Below are 18,333 nucleotides of genomic sequence, written 5' to 3'. Positions count from 1 at the left end.
TTGTGTTGTGATAACACCTGAGGTCTTTCCTTTATAGAATTTCCTTTTTACTAGGTATTAGTAATTAGTTTATGGAATGGAACTCAACGACACATACTGTATATGTTTTGTTGAGTGAACAACTCAAGATGTCTTAGGTTGCATTGTTTTCTTTCTGTATTTTGTTGTACACTTATTCATTAAAAGCACAGTAAGCACGTTAGGTTCACCTGTTATGCTTTACAGGCCTGTTTTTTGGTTAAAATAATTCATAATATAATTTCAAATGTTGTTTTCGGTAATTTGAAATATATAACTTTCATTAAAAGAACACCTGGAGATCCTGGCATGAAGGTCCTTGTTCAGGCATTTTATGTTGCTGTTATAAGGCGATAACGGTCTCCAAATTGTGCTTCTGCACGCTTACCATGTCACATGCACTCCTGGCTATACTGCCTACACCATTAAAATTACTATACAGTTTTCTGTAGTAAATATTTGTTAAATGTTCTTGGTCTCCAGCTTGCAGATGTTTGAGGTTATGGTGAAATCAATGGGTGTTCCCTAACCCTATGTATGTGATTAAAAAAAAAACTATACTAGTCATTTTAGTCTTTCCTGCCTGGTAGTTAAATATACTGTTTGTGTTTTTCAGTTTGGAAACCACATGGAAAACATTCAGCTATGACTCACCAGGTGGTCTCCTGTAGTTTTTGTGGCAACTCAATCTAGAATGCATTGTTTTTTTATGTTTTAGTTTACCAATAGAAGTATGCATACTGAACATGAATCTTAGAGTTAATGTGGACATATAATGTGGTAACATTCAACAGTCAGTTTAAGAGATGGAGTTTGTTGGGTTGGATGGCTGGGCACTGAAGACCTATGCAGGAAAGCTAAACCTTAGAACTCCTATGACTAAAACTAACCTTCTGTAAGGAACTTTAGCAGATATCTTACAGCATAAAACAGTTCACAGTTCAGACTTGGATGTTGGATTATATTACCATATGATAGTTTGGGCCCCGTCTGATCTAGGAAGCCCCAAATCAATACACATTTTCCCCTCTAATACTATTGTAGACTTTCAGACTGCAGTATAAAGAGTTTTGGATTTAGGATTTTTCTAATGTTCTACTGCACGAATAAACCTTTTTATTATAGGACTCGTTGCAAATTAATTGCACCCATCTGCTTCCTTCCAAGGAATGGCAAACCCTTGGACTTTATTTTTCTTGTTGTATTTAGAATAAAGAGTAGAGAGGTCTTAGATGCAGGAATATGAGTTCAGGCTATCGGGTATATGATCCTCCGTATTCATTTTTTCTGTGCTGCATAACTTGGCAATCTTCTATGTACAAGTTTCGTTTTGTTAATGTACAGGATATCCTCAGGCTTACTTCAGCCAGTGTATTCCCTTACCTTGCCAAGTTAGGCAATTTAATGTTTACTGTGAAGTAGTTACACCACTTTTCCAGTATAAATGCTACTTAATTTGACCTCTCACATTGCCACTATCTGCATCATGACTGTTAAAATTGTACATCTTTTCCTGTTAAATCCCTAACCATGTAAGCATCTTATAAAGAGATGCAACATTTTATGTAAAACACCTTTTTTATTCAACCAATCCCATTGTCGATTTCCTATTTTGGTTTTCTTAAAGACAAATAGTGTAGTTTATTGAAAGTAACATATGTCATCATTGCATTGCTTACATATTAATATTTCAATTGATTTTTAGCAGGAGGTGAGGGGTGTCAGACTACAGACCAAAAGCTATGTGACCGGGGCCAATGTTTTATAATTTATAGGCTTACAAAGTTTATGGATCATGTGAACCCAGTAGAATTGGTCATTAGACAATGCCATCCACTGACAATTGTAATAATCATAAACCAGGCCTTCCATTCTAGTAGTTTGATATCCACTTGGATACAGACTATATTTAGTCATCTGGGTGCGTCTTATTTTATTCTTGCACAGGGATAGTAGCAGCTGGTAATTTCAAAAGTCAATTTTTCTTCTTTTCAAGTATTTTTTCTTTTTCATTGTCTGGAAAATACTGGGATTTTTGCACTTATAACATATTTAGTTTACACAGTTTACACATATTTCCCCTTTTCTCTCTGAAACATACTTCCTGTAGTGCAGTAAAGGAAGTATAGCATGTGGCTAACTGTTGTGTGTACGTGTGTATAAGTAAATGTGGAAATCTGGCTTTGTTACCATATGAAAAATATTTTGGCTTATTCTAAAATATACTTAACAGTCATGTTCTTAATCTGCCTCAATAGTTCTACAGTTATGTAAAGATATATAATTCTACATGATTTAGACATTTGAAATACAGGATCTCATATATTCAGATCACCTACTACTAAGATTACTCACCTACTGTTTCATAAACCTATCAAATATTTTATTTTATTCATAATTAGGTAGAAAATAAGGATTCATAAAAGGTGGTACATTTTAATAGCTAGCAATAAAAAAAAGAAGAGTACAAATGGATAAATGTCAACGTTTAAATGCTTTAGTCCTGCCTAACGTTTAAAATGTCAGACTAATAAAGGGAACAAAAATGTTACAGTTTAACATATATGTATAATATGTTACAGTTTAACATATATGTATAATTTGTAAGAGTGTGCTCTTAAAAGGGATTGCATTCAAGGCGACTGTTTTGTCTTGGTGTTTCCATTCAAGAGGAAAGGGCTATTTCCTGGACCCATACGTTCTGGGTCCTAACTGGTAAAGAAGTATAATAATTCCTATATATTCTATCGAAGTTACAGCAGAAAGCTAACTTCTGCTTTTCCCCCCAATTTAATTAACAACTTTGATGAGCTCTACTCTAATGAGCTTTACTTTGCAAAAATGTTTGTAAATCTTCTCATACTAAATACTAGCCTTTCAGCCTTTTTTATCTGCTAAAGCCACTTTGGAGCAATAGAGCAATAATATATGCTTCCTATGCACAGGATTATTCATGTCCATAAAGGGAGACTGAATACATTTCTCAAGTGATATAATTCTATTTGATGGTGGAAGGACCTCACTGTCCTTTCCCAGTACTGCATGTAATCAAGTCAGCATTATCTGTACTACTCGGGCATAGGGCTTAGGTTACCAAAGGAGTAGAGAAGTTCTACTTTGCAAACTGAAAACTCCAGTGAAAATTATTCTTAACCATTGCAAGTGGGGCTACCCCTGCACTGCCAGGGTTAAGTGCTCATTCTTCTATAGGTTCAAAAATAACAAAGTTATACTCGCATGATCCCCTGAGCCAGCTTGTTCTTAAACCGGTCCTTTCTGCTGCATTGATGGTATGTCCCTCGGCATCCTCGTGTCCAATACACAGTCTAATGGATGTGATGACTCACAGGACCTTAGTCTGCTGCAGCGGAGGTGGCGTCTAAAAGAAAGCTGGCTTGGAGGTTCGGGTGAGTATAACTTTATTTTTGAACCTAGACAAAACTGAGTACTTAACCCTTGCATTGCAGGGTAGCCCCACTGCCATGGGTTAAGAATACTTTTCCCTATGTTCACCTTGCATAACAAATATTCATTCAGCTTAGTGAATAATAATCATCCAATTAACCAAACCTAAATCTTGATTTGCTAATTTCCCTTCCACAAGACTGGGTATTAGAGAATAAGGTTAAGCTATGCTGACTTCTAAGTTCAGTTAAGTTTCATTTAGAAAAAAATAGGATAAAGAAACATTTTTTTTAATTGGAAAAGAAAATCTTGACACTTGTATGATACACAGTTCCTTAGCAAAGAAAATGTCACCTAAAGGGGTTTTCGATCTACTTCCACTTTCCAAAGTGAACAGCCTCTAGTTTTTAAGTTGATAAACCCCATTATATGTATAATGACGCACATCATTGTGTGTGCTCTCTGGGTTAATAATGTTGTAACTAACAGGAAGAAACAAATGAAAGAATCACTTCTTCTTTACCTACTTCATCTTCTTCATAGAAAGTGCAACAGGAAGCTACTAGTGTTGTAATCCACTGAGGCTGCATGCAAATGTAATTTACATTTACCGGAGCGGGCAATATCATTAGAGACTGCTGAAGGCTGTGATCAATACAGTACAAAGTAGATTTACATGTTAAATAGCCTAACTCACTGATGATGCTTAATTAAAGAGTACCTCTGTTCAATTTTCTTGTTTATGTTTTAGAATGTTATATAACACAAGAAAAAGATAAAATTTGCAGTAGTGGTGAATGGGATTGAAGGGTTTTTTTAATCTGCAGTTTCCCAAAAATGTTTATTGGCTAGTACAAATTCACACGGTCTTATACTATGTATTTATATTATTTATTATTGCTTGTGGAATGTTTAATGATGAAAATAAGGCTAGTAATGTGGCAACATAATGCAAAATTAGAAGTTTTGATGCTAGTAAAGAAAGGGAGAGAGATGGTGATGGCAAAGGCTAAGAGCTGGACTGACCAAGGTGTTAGAATGTTGCCCTTTATAAATGGGTTCTGTTATAGGTACAACCTTAAATTTAGCAATGGAGAACTACGCAACACAGAATTTTAAGGGATATTTTGGATACTTGTAATCCCGCTCATTTACACTGTATCAAGCACATTATACGTTGGATATATTCTAAAATAAATATCATAAAGCAAACATTTTGATTGGCTTTAAAGGAGAACTATGAGGTGAGTTCTTTTCACTCATCCTCATAGTTCTAGCCGACCTGTGACAATTAAACTTTTACAGGTCGGCTCAGTAGATCGGGAAGTGAGCGAACACATACCGGCGTTCGCTCACTTCTCGATCCTGTCACGGCACTCTGCCGTGACAGGGGAGGGACTGGATTCCCCCCACCCCGCTCCGATCCTCCAACGCTGACTGGCGGAATGGACGGGGGAGAGGCGTGTACAGCTGGCTCTACCTCTAGATAGGCAGAGCCAGCTGTCAGTCACGCAGCTGGGCGGATCCAGACATAATTGTCGGGATCCGCTTCAGCTGCCGCGTCTCAGTATACTGAGCTTAGGGTGACGGGAGGATGCTAGTTTGTGTCCTCCCGTTACCCTAAGGAGAACTATGGGGAAAAAGCCCTAACCCCATAGTTCTCCTTTAAGATGCTTTTGGCACAATTTCTTCTTCTTCCAATAAATATGCTACCATCTGTAGCACAATATAATGGACTGGGTAGTATTTAAGGCACCTGTTATAAAATGCATGATTGCCTTTTCTTAAAAAACAGTAGGTTTATGTTAATTCATTTTCTTGATGAAAATGGTTAATTATTTAAAAAAAATAATCCTTAGATGTACTTTATTCAAGTACAAAAGGGTCAGGAAAAAAACTATTAATAGTGGCATTTATGTCAGATTTTTGTAAATCATATATAGGAAGGGCTTGATCAAATCCTAGGCACAACGATGTCTGCCCTGTGGACTGGAATATTTACTTATCTTAAGCCATCAGGGACCTCCATTATGAGACCCATTCAGGTGTCTCTGAAGGTGCAACGTTAATAAAACTGCTTAATAGAAAACGTCAAACAGGGCTGGCAAGACCAGGGCCTACAGCATGCACATATCATATCCTGTGTATAGGCATGATAAGAATTACCCATTTTTTTTGCCCTTTAAAGCTGAACTTCAGGTAAACTGCTAAATACACAGGTGAAATACATATATGAGAGTTGTTTTACCTGCCAAAAGATTTGTTTTTCTGTCCTTACAGTCCTGAGATTTATATAGCTCTGCCCCAAAAGCAGGAAAGGGGGGTAATCTGATCTCTGCTGCAGTTTTACTTGAACTTACAGGCATCCTACCCACCCCTACTATTTAACTGAATAAAAGGAAAATGAGCATACTGATGAGCTCATCTGTCATTTTGATCTCTCCTTCTATCAGCACACCTGACTGGCTCCTTGTGCTGATTCTCCCTCCCGCTCTCTGAGTTCTGCTGCACAGTAGACTGCAAAAGACTGATACCAAATAGGATTCAGGTACTTACACTGCTTTAAAAACACATTTAAATGATGTATTACTGATTTCAGAGCTGCATTTATTTCTAGCATTTATATCTACCTGAAGTTCAGCTGTAAGGAACAAAGACAGAAATACTTCTTGAGCAGACTAGATGTTGTATTATGTGATGCTATAAACATTATACAGCCCAGAGACATGCTCTATACTGTGGTATTCCCATGCTTACCTTAGTTGCTGCCAGTCAATATATATCATTATTAAACAGTGCATAAATACATTGTTTGACATAAGAGAAGACTCTTTGCACAAGAATTGTTTTCATAATCCTTTCACAATGTTTTCCTTTTCCTGCAAGAATGCAGTTCGGCAACAGACTACACCGTTTTTAGTCTTTAGATAAGTCTTTCAAATATTGCTTATCTCTTCAAACCTTCAGTTGTGCTCCTAAATCTTCATTTACACAAAATCTGGAGAATCTGGCACTGGCTCTGTACAGATAAAACAAAGCTTGATTTAGTTTTGTCATGCTGGCTATGAACTAAAGAGAGTGGTTAGACATTCAGAAACAATGTGGTCGCTGTCCCCTTTAAGGACATAATTAAATGTACCTGGCTGAAAATAAAAGTTAAACATTTTAGTTGAAATGAATTCATAGATGTCCATAATGGTTTTCTGGATTCATTTAGAACACTTGCAAGTTTCTTGTCTTACATGGACAATGCAAGAGACCATTGTTTGTTTTTCTGGTATTGTTATTGGTCTAGTTAGTAAGGAAGACTGCTTAAAAGAAATACCAATTTAAAGGGGGTGAGTGAAAGAAAATGTTGATTTTCAATTAAAATTTCAAACTAATGTTAAAAAAACCTGTAACTTACTTCCTGGAATTATACTTCCAAGCATGACCTGTTTCACAGTGTGCAATATAAAAAAAACTACACAGGAGGTGGAAGAAATTGATTTTTCTGTGGCACTAAGGGGGCATTTGTAAAGCATCAGTTTTACCACATCCACACAGCGACTTGAAATAATATATAATTGTATATATACCGCATATTGATGAAGCACAGTGATCTGCTTTACAAGTTTGCTTAGCGCTCCGCTAGCTTGGTTTTGCTGCTAACATGGTTTTGCGGTTTGAAATTTGAGACCCAAAAAATGTATGTGAAAATGTGTCCAGAGAGATTGTTCTTTTAAAACCATATTGCACTACATGTTATAGTAGTGACTAGCGAGTTATAAGGACGAATAGGTGAGCTTTTGGATAAGCTAGCCCCCCCCTTACTAAAAAAGCGGGGCTCAGAGCAGCCCTATTGTCAGTGTATTGTAAAGTGTATGGAGGGATGACCAATTGCATAGAGAGAGATTAGGGTCAGTTAGGATGTACATTACATCTGATTGCTAGAGCTTTGGCCAGTCACCTCCTTTGCTGCCTTATTGTTGTCCTTATTATTGGGGGCTCTTTTGTTTGGAATTTCAGTTTGTGTTTGGTTTGAGGGTAGAAGACACTTTTAGCTGCTGTCCTGAACTTGGTAAACTGCTTAATTCTTTTTTTTTTTGCTGAAAGACTCAAAAAAGGGGGCTTTTAATTTCTTTTGGGATATATCAGTTTTTATTTTATGTTGCTAGGACATTCTTTGAAAGCACATCATGCACTTGTTGCTGACCATCTGTTCTTGGGCCTGCCTTTTACATGCAGCACTCTGCCCCATTACTGTGCTGTATCTATTGTGCACCAAATCACCACACATTCATCCCCATATTATAAATAAAAGTAAAGCATCAAATTCATCTCCTAAAAATACTTCAATAATTGGCTGGCCTAAAAACGAGGCAATCTTTTAAGATGATGCATTGTGGTGCTGCAAAAAACAGAAGCTCACAAACTATACCATCAAACTCTTGTGGCACTGGCCAATCCCAGCTATACCTGCTTTTATTAAGAAGACAATGGGGCGTGGCTTGGCAGCGGATGTAAGCGGCCACAAGTTTGCTTTTCTCCAGCTGATACTCAGCTATATAGCAGCACGGAAGGCATACTTACCCAGTTTTTTTCTTCTCCTGATCCTCCTTGAGTGTGGGGGCAAGTGTTTGAATCAGCTGGAATTCAGTTTGTGACCTCTACGATGGTTTGCATACTGGATCTTCCAGAGAAGGTAAATATCCTACAGAGTTCATCAACCAATGGCTTGTAGATGTTTTCGGCAAAGATACCTTCATGCCATTCTATGCTCTGGAACAGGCGAATTGCATACCTGCGAGGCCTTTGCCTCCTGGCGGCCTCCAAAACCCTTCATTTTGAAAAAGCTTCATTATAGGGACCATGACCTTATTCTATCCAAAGCTGGCCTTACAGAAGATATTACTTAGCACCGTTCCAAAGTGTGCTTTTTCCTGTATTTCTCAGCGGAAGTACAGATGCAACGTGGCAAATACCTTGCTATTAAGCAGCTTTTGTGTAAGCTCTGTCTACCCTATCCTATGTTATACCTGGCAAGATTGAGAGTGATTGTAGTGGGTGAAACACAATTTTTTTTATTCTCCTGAAGCTGCAGCCTTCTGGCTTGACCGTAATGAACACCACCTGAGTAATGGGCCTCCTCTTTGAGTGATCGCTTCCTTTCGTATATATATATATACACACATACATACTTGAATTTTCTCATCTCTACTGCATGCTTTCCCATTATCCTGTACTGGCAGGAATATATGCTTCAATTGTCCTCTGCTGGTTCCCTGTTCTATTGAACTTGTACCCATACTGCCCTGTTTAGCAGCTCAAGCCATGGAATTGGTCCCCTGCATTGTTTTGCCGCATGGAACATTTTTCTATATTAAGAAGACAACTTGCTATGGCTTTTAGATCTGTTGCAGCTGCTACCTCCACTGATCAAAGATGAAAAAGCATATACCACTGCTAAACTACCAGAAAATAGCCTTTTTTAAAAACTTAAATTAATCAGATTGGGGTGCTATTGCAAATGTATGTTAGCAAAGCTGCATCTAAAAGAAAAAAAATCAATTCCACAGCCAAATATGCACTGCTAGAGTATGCTGCCCATGAAATATATACTGTTCCATAACTCCACATACACCTTTAAGGCATCCCCCCAAGAATGCAGGTTAAAGGATTCGTGTATTTTTAATGTAGCCCTCAAAGTAGCATGAAAATGCCCTCTCCCTGCGACACAGTAGTTTTTAATTTGGTTTATTTTGGCATTGGTAAATATGCTCCAAGGCAATGCATGGTTTCCCCTGCCTTTTATTTCACAATAGCTTGAGCTCAACTTTGAGCAAAATTCAGTTCATGAACTGAACCTGGTTGGAGTTGCTCATCCCTAACTTTGAAATATGTTAACCTATTTCTTATATCTCTCTGGGACTATTGGTGAGATATCTATAGTTGAGTTCCAGGGTATTTACATCTTCTGTGGCCATTATGGGGGGTTCCTGCTCTTTTTTTGGGGGAGGGGGAATTTCTTATTTATTTTATATTGGGAGATTGTACAAGAGTGGGTAGGAAAACCCCTAACTCCAAGGTGGACAGGAACAGAGTTAGAAATTACAGAACAAAGCTCTTACTGTTTGAGTAAGCAAGGCAAAAGGACTGACTCTTAAAATATAATTTTTGGGTGTACTGACTGTATAAATAGTGCACAGATTTTTTAACATCTTATTTTGATTTCTATCCTTTATATTACAAGAAAGAGACTATCTACTGTCTATAATAATGTATCTATAACAATTGAATCTATATGTTCCCTACAAAGTAGTTTTATTTGACCAGATAGGGAATTTTCTCCTTGGGAAACTTACCAAGCGATGGGAAGAAGACGTCATTTGGTCCAGGGGGAGAAAGAGGAGTGTTGGGTTCAGAAAGCAGGTGGCGACCTGAGTCTGACTGCTGACGGCTAGACATGAAAATAAGCCGGGGCCTCTGTTCTGAATTTGCAGCAGGGGGATCATCAAAGACAGGATTTTCAATACCTTGTGCTTCACTGAAAGAATACATAATGAATACTTGATTCATTTATAGCATAAGATGAATTTCATTTGACCTGAAGTGGTACTCATTTGGCTAAATGAAGACCCACTCAGTGCATTGCAGTTAAGTACCAGTGTATTATTGCTCATAGAATTCTGTGAAATACCATTTTGTATTGCTCATAAAACATTCTGAAATCATTCTAAAATAACTTTAGTTTTTTCAATATCACTATCAATACATGGGAACAAGTATGTGGACACCTGCCCATCACACCTATATGAACTTTCAGGACATCCCAGTCCAAAACCATTAGCAATAATATGCAGTTGTGCCATTCTTTGCAGTTAAAACATCCTCTACTCCTCTGGGAAGACTTTTCACAAGATTTGGAGTGTATCTGTGGGAATTTGTGCTTACTTAGCCAAAAGAACATTTATGAACTCAGGTACTGATGCTGGACTAGAAAAGATGGTCTCTAATCAGCGATTCAATTTATCCCAAAGGTGGTCAGTAGGGTTGCGTTGGAGCTGTGTGCAAGGCCACCCAAGTTCCTCCATCCCAAATTTGTCAAACCATGTCTAATGGTCCCGGCTTTGTGCATAGTTTTGCTGAAAAAAAGGCCTTCCCGCAAAAAGCGTTCAGTTATCTGAAATATCCATGTATGCCATAGCTTTAACAATAAACATCACTGGAAGCATCTAAACCCAGTACGTTTGAGGCGTATCCACATACTTTTGGCCATATAGTAGGTGTGATGTTCAGGTGTTCACAAATGTTTAGCTATACAATATACATTTTAGAACTATGGGACAAATGAAAAAAAAAAAAGTTGGCAGTGGCCGTAATTTGCTGTACCATGAATACATACGTAGTATTGCCATTACTACTATTGATTTGCATTATTACATTTTACAAATAAAGAAAAAGTAGATTGTTTTTAATCATGTAGACCTAATTTATCCCAGTGGTTTTGCAATGAAAGTTGACTATACAAATAGTTCAATTTACAAAGGAAACTTTATGTGTACATTTTCAGACTTTTCAAACTGACACATCGTAGTACCCTAAACAACAAATCAGAATAAGTAGCAATGCCCTAATTCCTAGATCCCATTCTAGTGTGGGGGCTGTGCCAGTAAAATGTTCAAATTTACTGCCCCAAACTAATGAATAGAATGGTTTTTAATACAGGTATTTTGGTTTGTAACAGATTTTCTTTATTTTACCATTGGCACTATATGGTGGTTGGATGCTTTTTCTTTGTTTTTCCTACATGCATGTGTAAGCTCCTAACACACAATGTAGAAGAGTTATATTAAGGAAACCATAGCTATTGGCCAGGAAAATCCAACCTGAGTTACAGCTCCAGCCCCAATAGTGACTGACCAGGAGCATCTGTTTAAGTGTGTTGTCACTTATAGAACTAAGGACTGGTGGGATGGGGAGCAGAGGTCATCAAATATCTGCAGGTACTTTACATTAATAAAGAGGCTTTGTACATGGGCTGGGAACTGTTCTCTCTGCAAGGTAAATAAAAACCCTATACGAGTTTACACATCAAATTCCATCCAGTATCCTGCTTCCGGAACATGGTAGAATTATTTTTTTGTCTCTAATATAAGAGAGCAGTTAACGCTGTGGTGGTGATTTATTTGCGTGAAATTTGTTGATGTTTGTGTACAGGGAAATTTAAAAACTAGGAAGTTTATGGGACTGGATATTTGTCACTTCATTTCACTTTAGAAAATCTACAGTAGGTTCTTCAAGTGTAGTGCCAGACACTATAGTGCTAACACAGCAAGAATCCCATACAGCACAAAAAATAGACCATTTCTAAAAAAAAGAAAGGGAAAGGCATTTTCTTCCCCTGAGGTGATGTGCATGGTCACATGTCCTAGTCGCATGTGCCAGAGTTCAAGGAAGTAAATGGAGAGCTAGTAATCTGCCCTTAGTTAACATGGCCACTGTCAGAAGACGAAGAAAGAAAAGAGAAATAAGGTATGCAAAGAATACAAAGCTGGCAATTATCTAGAAGTATGTGTAGATTGCCATTACTAAACATTTCTAAAAGTGTGTTTGTTGTTATTTTAAAGATATGGGTAAAAGGCCCACTTTAACTGAACCAGGCTTTGCATGCTATCCTTTTGCTCTTTGCAATGCTTTCTTCAAAAAGTACACATAGATGTATCATGGTACTTCGTTGTTGTGAGTACAAAGGCAAAGCCACGCTCATGGCCACTGAGCAAAAAAATAAACCCCTTCCTCCCCTGCAACTAGCTAAGCCATAATGATGCTCCTTTTATATGTATGGGTTCCTTTATCCTACAGGAGTTAAAGGAGAAGCGCATAGATACAGTGCATTTTTCACAACCCCGGCTCTACTTTCCCCAACAGCCTGGTGCATGTGAGGAACTGGGGATAAGGAATGGCTATAGAGAATAATGACAGTCCTTTTGAAAAATATTTTTGATGGTTGTTCCCCATCTTGAATCAATGCAAATTTGGGGCTCTGAATAGAAAATGCAGTGCCATTGGAGTAAAAGCTGTGCCAGTTCTGGGCACTGAATGTATGACAATTATAGAGCTCAGGAAATGAAGGGTGCACTTTCCCTTTTAAAGGCTCATACAAACTTTCAAATGCACTTCTTTTGTTGCACTTGTAAAATGGCTTTGTTCAACAGACAGACAATAATCTATAAGAGAGAACTTAGAGCATTTACACAAAGAAAACATACCTGTCCATTCTCACCAACTCCTGTGCTCCTAGAATAATAAGAAATGAAAGTTAAGTTGCTGTTTCTCATTTTACATGAAAAATGATAAAATGATGAAAAGTACGTAGTACACCTTTCAACAGCTAGGTCACTGCTATTCATCATTTGTGTTTGTGTCTTATTTGCACTCTGTGAATTGTATTTTCAAATAACAGTTTTAAGTAATTACTTCTTTCTACATTGGATTCTGACTATACAATAAATGCTGATTTCATCTGTGTATGTAGCATACATTCCATAGCATTGTTCCTTGTTTGTTTTGGGTAAGATTTTATTGACGTTCCTCCTCTGGACACTTTTATTGTGCTGTCCACTATAAATCAAAGATTTTTGTGGCCGAACATTCTGTACAGCTAAGATTACTAATAATTGTGTTCTTTTTTTATAAAATGTTGCCAGTTCCATTTATAATGGTATAATACTTCTTTTTCTATCACAATAAAACTATAAGCAAAGTAGCAACCATAGTAACATTTTTGAGTTGCCTTTCTTTTTTTAAGGTCAGTCACAATGTGTTTCATAATGGACACTGTGGGGACTCCAGAAGTCACTGTTACTTGCTTGGGTGTATAAAAACATGTTATTGTTACCAAAGGTGGTGACAACCAACTCTATTCTCTCTAAGATATAACATATTACTCTATGGGCTGTATTTATAAATGGTGAGTGTTTTGGCCCCGTCCTTTCTGGAGTGAATGCTAAACAGGACCGCTTTAAAGCCCTCACTGATTCTACATACAGTCCGTAGACTAAGCTGTTTTATTTGATTTTCGAAAGAGAATACATTGGCTATAAGACAACTAGATTCAGTAACCAGAATACTTTCTTTAAAGATTGTTATGATATTTTTTAATAACTTTATATAACAAGACAAAAGATTTACATAAAAAATAGAAGTAATCCAATAAACCTTAAGTACACAGTTTCAAAGAAAAACAAGACTACCGTCACAGGAAGATCAAGCAAATAGGCAACTGTAACAGTGGCTGTGATATAAGTAATTGAAATCGTTTTTTCTAGTCAGAATCAACCAAAGTATACTTCATTTAAACCCCCCTTATTTAATTGCAGTGTTAATTTTACAGTCCGCATGGATATTTCATCTCATTCAGTTGATGATACTTACTTCTGGCAGTCACTGCTTTTCTTTGTTTGTAAACTAGTATTAGTATAAGAGGCATGCACAGGATTCCAACAATACAGGCCACAATGGCCACTGCAGCTGCTGTTGTGCCTACCGGAAAGAAATAAAAAGCATAGGATAAATTAAAATGAATTATCCTAATTACTGTAGACTTAATTAAATCAGACTATACCTATATGCGTGCTTACTACATAACTTTTTTTTTTACTAGCCTGTTTCTGTGGCTCCGAGGGTTTCTACACTCAGTTTCATAAAAGTCTTTGCTTTAAAGCCAGTAGAACACAAACAAGTTTATACCTGAAATGCAAAGTAGTAGAAACTCAAACAATGGCCCTAATCCACTAAGCTGCAATAGCACTTAAAACACATCAGAAATAGTGAGCAATATCTGAAATAGCTAGGCCTTGAAACTGTTACATAGTCAGGTTGAAAAAAGACACAAGTCTATCGTGTTCCACCTTTAGAGATAAGAAAAAATATAAACCTAAAACAGAACGCCATGCCCACAGTTACCCACTGTTGATCCAGAGGAAGGCAAAAAAAAACCCTATAAAGCATGGTTCAATTTGCTCCAAAAGGTGAAAAAAAATTCTTCCTGATCCCATAGGGCAATTGGATATTCCCTGGATCAACAATATCTGATGCTTAATATACCTATAAGAACTCAATATCCAGTAATATTCTGTGCATTTAGGAATACATCCTGTTTTTTTTTTTTTAAACAGTTCACTGAGCTAGCTAGAACTAGCTCCTGGGCAGTCTATTCCACATTTTCACAACTGTGAATGGTACTTTCCATATGCAAATGTTAAACCTCTTTTCCTCCAGACGCAAAGAGTGCCCCCTAGTTTCCCTTTTTAATACAAAAATGTATTTTGCTTGCTTTAGAAACTTGACATTGCATGATATTATTCAGTCTATGGTCTACCAGAACACCCAGATCTTTCTCCATGATTTACTCCTTCAAACATACTCCCCCTATAGTGTATGACGCATGCATGTTTTTAGTTCCCAAGTGCATAACTTTACATTTATCAACATTCAACCTTATTTGCCAAATAGATGCCCAATCATACAGTGCATTCAGATCTGCTTGTAAGTTGGAGACATCATGTAAGGACTGTATTCCACTACATAACTTGGTGTCATCTGCAAACACAGAAATAGTACTTTTAATACCCAACTCTATGTTATTTATAAAAAGATTTAACAGTAAGAGGCCCAACACTGAACCTTGGGTGACACCACTAACAACCTCAGACCATTCAGAGCATGAATCATTGATCACCACTCTCTGAATAATTCTGACTCGTTGGCCCTGATTAATCAAGCTGTAATAGCAAGGTGCACTAAAACAGAAATTAAGGTACTGTATGCTAAAGGGGTCAATATTATGGCATGTCTTAAGTGCAGCTTGATGAATCTGGCACACTGTGCTTTCATTTTATATATGCATAAGTGACTGTGAAACTGTGGGGTTGATTTACTAAAGGAGGTAGACCATGTTCACTTTGCAAAAGGAATTTTTGTTTAGCTTAGTGAATGTGGTGAAAATTCACTTTTCAAAGTATACCCAAGAAAGAAAACAGTATTTTTGGTAATGTATAATTGGATGATGGAGTTCAGCAGAGTTTCACCACATTAACTAAGCTAAGGAAAAAATCCCTTGCAAAATGCATAGGATATTTGCCTTTAGTAAATCAACCCCAATGACTCTTGCTCTTAGTGCTGCGTAAAACGCTGCAGCCTTCCTTTCACGAACAAAGAACATAACAGCAAAGCTGAACCAATATAATAGACCCCAGGAAAATATATACATTGTTGCAAACTTTGAAAATGTGTTAAAGAGGAACTTTATCCATATCTTCAAAATAATACCAAAGGCACCTTTAGAAATTAGGGCTGTTACTGATTAAAATTTTCGTGTTCGATTAATCGAACAGATTAATTATAACGCACATACAGATCCAGTTACATTTGGCCTATACACATACAGCACAACAATGAAGTAATAAAATGAACTAGGATCACACTAATCCAGCACGTTATTAATCTCACGTGCCTCACTCAATATGGCTGCCGCTTGAGTGGGGCAACTCCAAATAATAACGTGCTGGATTACTGTGATCCTAGTTCATTTTATTACTTCATTGCTGTGCTGTATGTGAATAGGCCAATGCCTTGGCTGGCGCTCGTGCAGAAAGTTTCTTCGGCAAACTCACCGGCCCAAGTGGCTCCGTCGGCTAACGAAGGGAAGGGGTAGGAGTCCGATGACGTCACGGACATCAATGTCACCGGACTCCTCCCCCTTCCCTTCGTTAGCCGACGGAGCCACTTGGGGACATCGATGTCACCGGACTCCTCCCCTCTTCCCTTCGTTAGCCGACGGAGCCACTTGGGGACATCGACGTCACCGGACTCCTCCCCCTTCCCTTTGTTAGCCGACGGAGCCACTTGGGGACATCGACGCCACCGGACTCCTCCCCCTTCCCTTCGTTAGCCGACGGAGCCACTTGGGGACATCGACGTCACCGTACTCCTTCCCCCTTTGCTTCATTTGCCGACGGAGCCACTTGAGGAAGGGGGGAGGAGTCCGGAGATGTCGATGTCCGTGACGTCACCGGATCTCCGACGGGACTCCCGGAAGGCGGCGGAGAGGTGAATATTTTCATTAGCGATCAAAAAGATTAACAATTAATCGAGAAATTAATCGTTAATTTGCACAGCCCTATTAGAAATGTTTAGTAATGGCAATCTACACACATATTTATATATTTATAGATAATTGCTGGCTGTTTATTCTTTGCATACCTTGTTTCTCTTTTCTTCTCTTTTCTTCTCCATTCTTCTCACAGTGGCCATTTTTAGTAAGGGCAGATGAGTCCATCTCCCTTTACTTCCTGAAACTCTGGCACATGTGACTAGGACATGTGGCCATGTACATCATCTCAGGGGAAGAAAATATCTTTCCCTGAGATCTCACGAGATTACAGATCTGCTGATGTAACCTTCCCAGGATGCAATGCTTAGGTAAATTACATCACTTTTGCCAAAGAGAACCAGGACGTAGAAAACGAGAAATTGTAAGTAAAATGAAAATATGTATGTTTAGCTAATTAATGTAAGATGATTTGATATCGGCATGCTGATGTAATTTTTAGCCAAAGGGGGTAAAAAGGTCCACTTTAACACTTAAAATGTTATTCACAAAAGTCTGAAGAGTTTGGAGAAGGCAGCAGAAGTGGACAAGCTAGGAAAAATTCTCCAATTCAGCTCACTTTCCAGTTCAGCTATGTTGTCCTGGATTGTGCACTTTTCCTGCCTTCTCCAAACTCCTCACCCTTTTGTGAATAACCCTGTTAAACTGTTACAAGTGCCTTATTATAGTTGTCCTTTTATTGCATAATTTTCATGTTTGACTAGAATGCGCCTTTAACAAGAGGCCATCCAAGTGTTATTTTACATACTGGAGAGAAGCTCCTTACTGCTTGATATATTTCATTGTGGCTCACTGAGAAAGGTTGAGAACCTTTCTTACAGTGATTCAGTAATTAGAATTCTATATTCAACAATTGAGGTCACCGTTCTAGTACTTGTGATTTATTGCAAACCATCTGGTAACAATGTAATTTTACTTGGCCAGACAGATAAAGAATAAGTTAAGTATTTCCTAGAATGACTAAGCCATTGTTTGCCAGGATTTACTAGTGACTGTACAGGCTATTTCTGAACACCTACTGTAAGTTAGCATAGATAACAGAAGATATATTTGGTTAGTGTTAACTGACAGATCAATCTTGTGTTAACCTGGGTGTTAAAGGAAACTTGTACTGAGAGAAATATGAAAACTGCTGCTGCTGTTCTCTAAAAAATGCTAATTGTCTAACTGTCTTTAGCTACTGTTAAAGTCACTGATCTGGAACAAATATACAGGTAATGAAAGTCAGAACTCCTGGTGTCCATACGTATTATAAATTAAGGACCCGGAGAACTGAAGCCAGCATGATAGCCAGACCACTGTCATTTTCTGAAGAAGTGGTCAGCAATGGTAGCCTCCATATTTCAACAGTACATCCTTTAATACTGGTATAGTAAAAAATATTAAACTGTAAACAGTGCAAATGGCAGGGGAAACTTGCAGCATGATGTTGACACAAAGGTTTTGAATTACTAAAGGCAAATAGGCTGTTAACTTTGCAAGAGAATTATCACTTTGGAAGATAATTTTTCTTAGCTTGAGTGTGCTGAAAAATTCACTTTGCAAAGAATACCGACCAGCTTGCAAGAAAAAAAAAAACAGTAATTTTTCTTGCACTCGACTGGATGATAGATGTCAGCAGAGCTTCAGCTCATTCATTAAGCTAAGGGAAAATTCCCTTGCAAAGTTAACCTTTAGTAAAGTTTTCCTTTAGTAAATCAACCCTAAAGTGTGATAGGTCCCCATGTTTCATAGCCAGTTTAACCCTATCCTTGAGC

The 18,333-nt window shown here is 37.8% G+C and overlaps 2 protein-coding genes across 2 annotated transcripts in view; one reads left to right on the top strand and one right to left on the bottom strand.

Annotated features, from left to right (window-relative positions):
* The window catches only part of CDH23 (cadherin related 23), a 782,513-nt gene that overhangs the window by 638,390 nt on the left and 125,790 nt on the right, over positions 1–18,333 (top strand). The window lies entirely within an intron of this gene.
* CUNH10orf54 (chromosome unknown C10orf54 homolog) overlaps positions 6,324–18,333 on the bottom strand; it is a 52,763-nt gene continuing 40,753 nt past the window's right edge. The window contains exons 4-7 of the mRNA XM_018553074.1: positions 13,840–13,947; positions 12,675–12,702; positions 9,768–9,949; positions 6,324–6,442 (exon numbers count right to left, since the gene is read on the bottom strand). Coding sequence (XP_018408576.1) covers positions 6,411–6,442; positions 9,768–9,949; positions 12,675–12,702; positions 13,840–13,947 — 350 coding nt within the window. The 3' untranslated portion in view covers positions 6,324–6,410. The remainder of the gene's footprint in view (positions 6,443–9,767; positions 9,950–12,674; positions 12,703–13,839; positions 13,948–18,333) is intronic.

This window comes from Nanorana parkeri, unplaced genomic scaffold, assembly GCF_000935625.1.
Source record: "Nanorana parkeri isolate BGI_ZX_2015 unplaced genomic scaffold, ASM93562v1 scaffold108, whole genome shotgun sequence".
Lineage (NCBI taxonomy): Eukaryota > Metazoa > Chordata > Amphibia > Anura > Dicroglossidae > Nanorana > Nanorana parkeri.
Note: the sequence above shows the minus strand (reverse complement) of the source record. Positions and strands in the feature narration are given on the sequence as shown.